Source organism: Wolffia australiana, chromosome 18 (genome assembly GCF_029677425.1).
Source record: "Wolffia australiana isolate 7733 chromosome 18, ASM2967742v1".
In the NCBI taxonomy this organism is placed as follows: Eukaryota; Viridiplantae; Streptophyta; class Magnoliopsida; order Alismatales; family Araceae; genus Wolffia; species Wolffia australiana.
In genome coordinates this window covers 3,305,577-3,312,551 of record NC_135852.1, presented here as the reverse complement: position 1 = coordinate 3,312,551, position 6,975 = coordinate 3,305,577, and the positions used below count along the sequence as shown (strand labels likewise).

The window sequence follows — 6,975 nt, the reverse complement described above, 5'->3', positions numbered from 1 at the left end:
TCAATGGAGAAAGCTAGAGAGAAAGAGAGAGGGGGAACTAGGTTTGGAGAGAGAAAGCTAGAAACTGGGGAGAAAGAGAGAGGGGGAACTGGGTTTGGAGAGAGAAAGCTTGATACGAGGGAGAATGCGGAACTGGGTTTGGAGGAGAAGGCTAGAACTTTGAGAGACGGGAGACAGGATTTGGAGGGAGAAAGATAGAAAACAGAGATAGGGAACTGGACTTGGAGAGAGAAAGCTAGAAACTAGAGAGAAATAAGGAATTGGTTTTGGAGAGAGAAAGCAAGAATTTAGAGAGACGAACTGGGTTTGGAGAGAGAGGTAGAAAATAGAGGGGGGGGGGCTGTGTTGGGCCATCGATTTTGGGATGATCACAAATAAGCAACATTAATCTGCCGCCAAGCAGATGAAAAGGCTGATTTTTTGCTTACCTGAGAGCATTTCTTCGAAAATAGATTACAGACAGGGAGATAGCGAGAGGGGGGATGGTTTAAAAGCGAGAATGCAATAGAGTGAGTGACAGAGGAATAGAGCTGAATCTTCGCCATCGGTTTTGGGATGATCACAAAATGTGCACCATTAATCTGCCCCCCGGCTGATTAAAATGCTGATTTTTTACTAATCTGAGAACATTACTAGGAAATTAGATCACTCATAGGGAGATATAGAGAGAGGGGATTGGTTTGGAGAGAGAAAACTTGAGAAAGAGTGTGTGTGTGCTTCCGCAATCGTGGCGACTGCGGGAGACTGGCGAGGAGGAAGCTAATCGATTTAGGTCATGATCTCAAACGGGCACCGTTAATCTGCCTCCCAGCAGATCAAAAGGCTGCATTTTTTCTGATATGAGAGCAGGGATTCAGGAGAATTGTAGCATGAACGGGATTTTAGACAGAGGAGAGAGAGAGAGAGAGAGAGAGAGAGAGACAGAGACAGAGAGAGAGAGAGAGAGACAGAGAGAGAGATGTCGCGGTGGAGAGAGAAAGCAGCAGTGAGAGAAAGGTGGTAGCGGCTAGTTTGCTGCAAAAGCGGAGATTGCAGAAAGTAAGAAGAATGGCATCGATCAACGACAAGGAGCACCAAGTGCACCCTTCGATCTCCGGCCCTGCAAGTTGGTAGGCTGAATCTTTTCCCATCCAAACGCAGAGACTGGGGAGAACAGTGGTACGAACTAGATCCACGGACAAGAGAGAGAAGTAGAGAGAGGTTAAGAGAAAAAAGCTAGAGAGAGAGAGAGGCAGGTGCGAAGGATTGTTTACTAATTTTACTCTGAGGGTTGCAGAAGAAGGCGACAGGACATCAGAAAATTGGGATCGATGCGGCGAGGAATCTATCGACTTCAGGGTTCATCAATTTATGAGAAAATGAGAAAAAAAGGGTAAGTATGCCACACTCGTGAACCGAACGAGAGCAAAAAAGAGAATCCTCGCAAAAAAAAGAATACGATGAAAACGAGGCCATGGGGAAGGTGGTATACGATTGACTAGTTATTCTCTTTCACATTTCTCCCTTCTGTCATCTTCTTCCATGATTTCACTTCAGTCTGTCTCGCCCATCTCTACCGTCAATGAATTGAGCCACTCAAGCAAGCAACCCCCTTCCAAGATGAGAGAGACTAACCAAGAAGAACACGTCCCCCCAGAGTTGATTTCACCAACCACTCTGTAGCTCTCTCTCTCTCTCTCTCTAACCATGAACTTCATCAAATTCCCCTTTTGTCATCTCTCTCTATCATCTTCTTCCATAATTTTCACTCCAATCTCTCGAACCCATCTCCGACTATCACTCAATTGAGCCACCCGAATAACAATCTTCCAAGATGGACAGTAACCGAGTGCTGAACTCTAGCGCTACTTCAAAGAACCACCCTTTATCTCTCTCTCTCTCTCTCTCTCTCTCTCTCTCTCTCTCTCTCTCTCTCTCTCTCTCTCTCTCTCTCTCTCTCTCTCTCTCTCTCTCTCTCTCTCTCTGTGTATATCGAGTTCTCTCTCTAACCTGGATACTTGTTCCCAGAGAGGGCCTTTGAGCGTGGCGTCTCTGAAAGCTGCGTCCATGTCGGAGCGGATCTTGAGAAGGGCCAGCGTCTCCTGTCTTGGCCAGCGGTTCCCGGCGGCGAAGCTCCGCTCCGCCTCCTCCCCCGCCGCGGCCAAGCTGTCCTCGTCTGTAAATCCCTCCGACCTCGCCATGGAAGGAAAGCTGTTGATCTGAACAGCCTCCCCTCCAATCCCAATTCCGCCACCTCCGCCGTCGCCGGAGAAGAAGGTCATTCCCGGAGAAGCCCCGTACTGGGACCCTCCTGAATTCATCTCGAACGGAATCACCTCCTCCTCCTACCACTCTCCTTTGTTACTCCGGTCACTTCTCCCTTTCTCTCTCTAGAAAACGAATTCAACGGGGGAGAATTCGATGGAGTAAGAGAGGAGGGTGAAGGGTAGCGATAACAGGCACCGAGGTGGAGACAATGCCCGCCGCTTAGGATTAGAAAAGTCGCGGTGACGGCTTTGGAGAGAGATCGAATATAATTTCCAAGCTAGAGAGAGAAAGAAGAGAGAGAGGATCCAAGTCAGGCGGGTCAAGGAGATGAACAGTGCTGGGCCAGGAGAGAGAAACAGCGGCAGAAGAGAGAGGTGGGGAAGGCGGCACAGAAGGCTGATGATGACGATTGAGAAGGCTCTGTGGTGCTGATGGCTAGCACAGATCCAAACTAGATGCTATGTTGTCAGAGAGAAAGAGATAGAGATAGAGCTAGAGATAGACATAGAGAGAGAGAGACGTAAAACAAGGGCACATGCAAAGCACACCCTCGGTCTTGTGATAGAAGATAGACGGAGCTTCTCAGGGACGAAACGTGGCTTCTCTTTCATCCGCGATTAGGATTAGGCAAGCAGATTTCTTGTCGAGATCAGACAATGATGGGCATGATAATCTCATTTCGCCGTTTGCTTCTATGCTCCGCGACATGCTCTTTACACCACCCCCACTGTAGGAGAGATAGATAGATAGATGGATAGAAAGATAGATAGAGAGATAGAAAGATGGAGAGATAGAGAGGTACATAGATAGATCGAGAGATAGATAGATAGATAGACAGATTGATAGAGAGATAGATAGATAAATAGATGGATGGATAGATAGATAGATAGATAGATGGATAAATAGATAGATGGATAGAAAGATAGATAGAGAGATAGAAAGATAGAGAGATACAGAGGTACATAGATAGATCGAGAGATAGATAGATAGACAGATTAATAGAGAGATAGATAGATCAATAGATGGATAGAAAGATAGATGGTAGAAAGATTGATGGATTGAAAGATAGATAGAAAGATAGAGAGGTAGATATATAGATCGAGAGATAGATAGATAGAGAGATAGATAAATAGATAGATGGATAGATAGATAGATAGATAGAGAGATAGATAGATATATAGGTAGAGAGAGAGAGAGATAGATAGATATATAGGTAGAGAGAGAGAGAGATAGATAGATATATAGGTAAAGAGAAAGATAGATAGATAGATAGATAGATAGATAGAGAGAGAGTTGGACAGAACATATGAGAGGTTGGACAGAGTCCTTATCAATTACAAAGGGACAGATATAGAGGGACTTGAAATACGCTATCTACCACGGGAAACCTCAGATCATAGTTTGATCTTATGTACAAAAAATGACCAACCGTTGACAATAAGGAAACCCCCATTTAGATTCCAATCTATGTGGGAAACACATAAGGATTTTTATCCATTCATACAAGAGAAATGGTCACTATACTCAGGACTTTTTAAACATCTTCCCCCCATGGTTAAAATAGGAAAGATTTTGAAACAAATGAAACAGGAACTAAAGACATGGAATAAAGAAGTGTTTGGTCATATAACCAATCATATTCAAGAGCTACAAGTAAAGATTGCAAAGACAGAGGAGGAACTTCAGATGGAATGGAATCAGGAAAAGGAACACCTTCTAACAAGGCTGCAAAACCAACTCAAAGAAAGACTCCATCAAGAAGAATTATTCTTAAAGCAAAAGGCCAGAATTCAGTGGTCATGAAGGAGACAGAAACACAAAATATTTCCATACACTTTTAAAATGTCGACATTCACATGATCCTTATTCATTCATAAAGAGAAAGTGTTTAGCAGAGGGCAAAAGTATAATAGATGAAGCTGTTCAGTACTACAAAAATATGTTTACAACCATTCAGACCCATATTAATGATGATTTCTTAAGCATTCTACCACCACTAATCTCAGAAAAAGAGAATGATACTCTCACTGAATGTCCCAATGCATCTGAGATAGAAAGCACAGTGAAAAACATGAAGCCAGACAGTGCACCAGGGCCTGATGGATTCATAGCAAGATTCTTCCAAAGTTGCTGGCATATTATAAAAAAGGACGTCATTGAAGCTATCCAATCCTTCTTTCACACTTCTTCAATACCAATATCTTGGAAAAGCACTTTTATTTCTCTAATTCCTAAAGTACAAGTACCAGAAAACTTTTCACAGATGAGACCAATCGGCCTTTGTAACACCATATATAAGATCATCACTAAGATACTGGCAAAAAGACTCTCTATTGTTCTTCCCAAAGTCATATCCAAAGAACAGAATGGGTTTGTACCTAATCGATCAATACATGACAGTATAGCACTTGTTCAAGAAGCTTCTCAATCAATAAATAACAAATGCAGAGGGCATAATCTCATCCTCAAATTAGATATGGAAAAAGCTTATGATAGAGTTGATTGGGTATATTTGGAAAAAGTTTTATCACAATATGGATTTAGTAGAAAATGGATATGGATGATTCAGGCATGCATTAGCGATATCCCATTTTCAGTCATTGTAGATGGGAATTCCTCACCATTCTTCCAAAGTTCGAGGGGTCTAAGACAAGGGGATCCACTCTCAGCAAGCCTATTCATACTAGCGCAAGATGTATTAAGCAGACACATATCGAGCATCATCTCAACAGGGCAAGTGAAACATTATCATATCAAAAGGGGATGTCCTTTAATTACTCATAGCTTATTTGCAGATGATACAATTATTTTCTTAAACAGTGGCATCAACTCTATTCGTAAAATGATGAAGCTTATTCAAACATTTGAGGAGGTGTCAGGACAGAAAATCAATAAGGATAAGAGTTCCTTCTACACAAAAGCAAACACTGGACGAGCTAAAATCTCTAAGTTGGAAGAATTGACTGGTTACAAAAATGGAAGCTTTCCTTTCAAGTACTTAGGATGCTCAATTTTCACAGGTAGATCCAAAGCATCTTACTTTGAGCATTTGACTACAAAAATTACAAAGAGGATAGAGGGATGGAAAGGAAAACTTTTGTCTGTAGGAGGTAGATTGACTCTTTTGAATAGTGTGCTAAATAGTTTTCCAATCCACACTCTATCAGTATATGATCCACCAAAATCTATATTGAAGTCTATCAAGAAGCATCTCGCTACATTTTTTTGGGCTGGAAACCTTCAGAATCATAAAAGATCATGGATAAGTTGGTCAATGGTATGTAGGCCATATGCAGAAAGGGGACTAGGCATTCGAAAGGTAGAAGATATACTCCAAGCACTAAAAATGAAAAGGGTATGGAATCTTTTAAATAACTCCTCTTTATGGAGTCAATTAATAATTGCCAAATATGGTCACATAGAGGACTGGGCAGAGGACTCAACTTTACCGCATTGTATTAAATCATTGCATAGTGTATGGTTACAAATGATGCCTATCATTCAATGGGAGGTTGGAAAAGGAAACATCGATGCTTGGAAAACCAATTGGACAGGATTGGGAAGACTTTGTGACATACGAAATATCTCTCGTGAAATATGCAATTCCTCTGTTGCTGAATTTTTGGGACAAAATTGGGAAGAACTATTGAAAAGAGCTAGATTTCCCGAAGCTTATATTCATGCAATTAAGCAGAAAAAAGTCAGTCTCTCAGACCGTGATGATAAACCAATCTGGACTATAGAAAATTCAGGAAAGTTTTCCACAAAATCAGCTTGGGCATTTTGCAGGGATAGTAATGCAAAATCATTGTTATTCTCAACTATTTGGAATAAAGTCTTACCCACAAAAATCAGTATCTTCATGTGGAAGCTTCTCCATAATAAACTTCCTCTTGACAAAAACTTCCAGAATGTAGGAATCAGTTTAGCCTCAAAATGTGTATGTTGCAATAATTGGCCTCAAATAGAAGACAGATTACATCTTTTCTTCAATAGCCAAAGTGCCAATAATACATGGGACTGGTTTTTAAATCAATGGGAGTTGCCAGAAAAAAGTACAAAGACATATGGTGGTTGGTTTCAATTCTTTTGTAAAAAATCCATCAGGGAATCAAAAGCCCAAATATTGAAAAGAAACTCTTTCTTTACAATATTGTGGGAAATTCGGAAGGAACGACATAATGGAAAATGGAAAGGTCAGGTTTTGAATGAGGCTTTCAGATATAGGCTTCTAAATACAATCAAGTACATGGATAGACAAGTCCAACCAAAGAAAATCACGTGTATTCAAGAATTAAAAAGTCTGAAAAACTGGGGGCTCACCGAGGGACCAAAGATTTATATACATTCTGTTAAAATAGTCACATGGCAGAAACCTCCAACGGGTATTCTCAAGCTTAACATTGATGGAGCTTCTAAAGGCAATCCTGGAGAAAGTGCAGGAGGAGGAGTAATCAGAGATGAAAGAGGTTTCGTGGTAGCTGCATTTTCAAAAGACTACAAAGTGCAAACGAGCATGGTAGCAGAAATCAGAGCGCTTTTGGATGGACTAAGACTATGTAGAAGTCTAAGAATAAGGAATATAATTGTTGAAATAGACTCACAGTCACTGGTTGAAATGGTACAAAAGCAGCATTGTGCCATTTGGAAAGAACAAAAAAGATGGAATAAAATTTTAAAACTGCTTGAAGGGATACCGACAATCAAACACATATATAGGGAAGGGAA

General features: G+C 41.1%; 1 protein-coding gene across 2 annotated transcripts in view; it reads right to left on the bottom strand.

Moving 5' to 3' along the window:
• LOC144714780 (trihelix transcription factor DF1-like) overlaps nt 1–2,386 on the bottom strand; it is a 6,471-nt gene extending 4,085 nt beyond the window's left edge. For both annotated transcript variants that reach the window (XM_078589558.1, XM_078589559.1), the window contains exon 1: nt 1,990–2,386. In XM_078589558.1, coding sequence (XP_078445684.1) covers nt 1,990–2,300 — 311 coding nt within the window. In that variant the 5' untranslated portion in view covers nt 2,301–2,386. The remainder of the gene's footprint in view (nt 1–1,989) is intronic.
• Between the last annotated feature and the right edge of the window lie 4,589 nt (nt 2,387–6,975).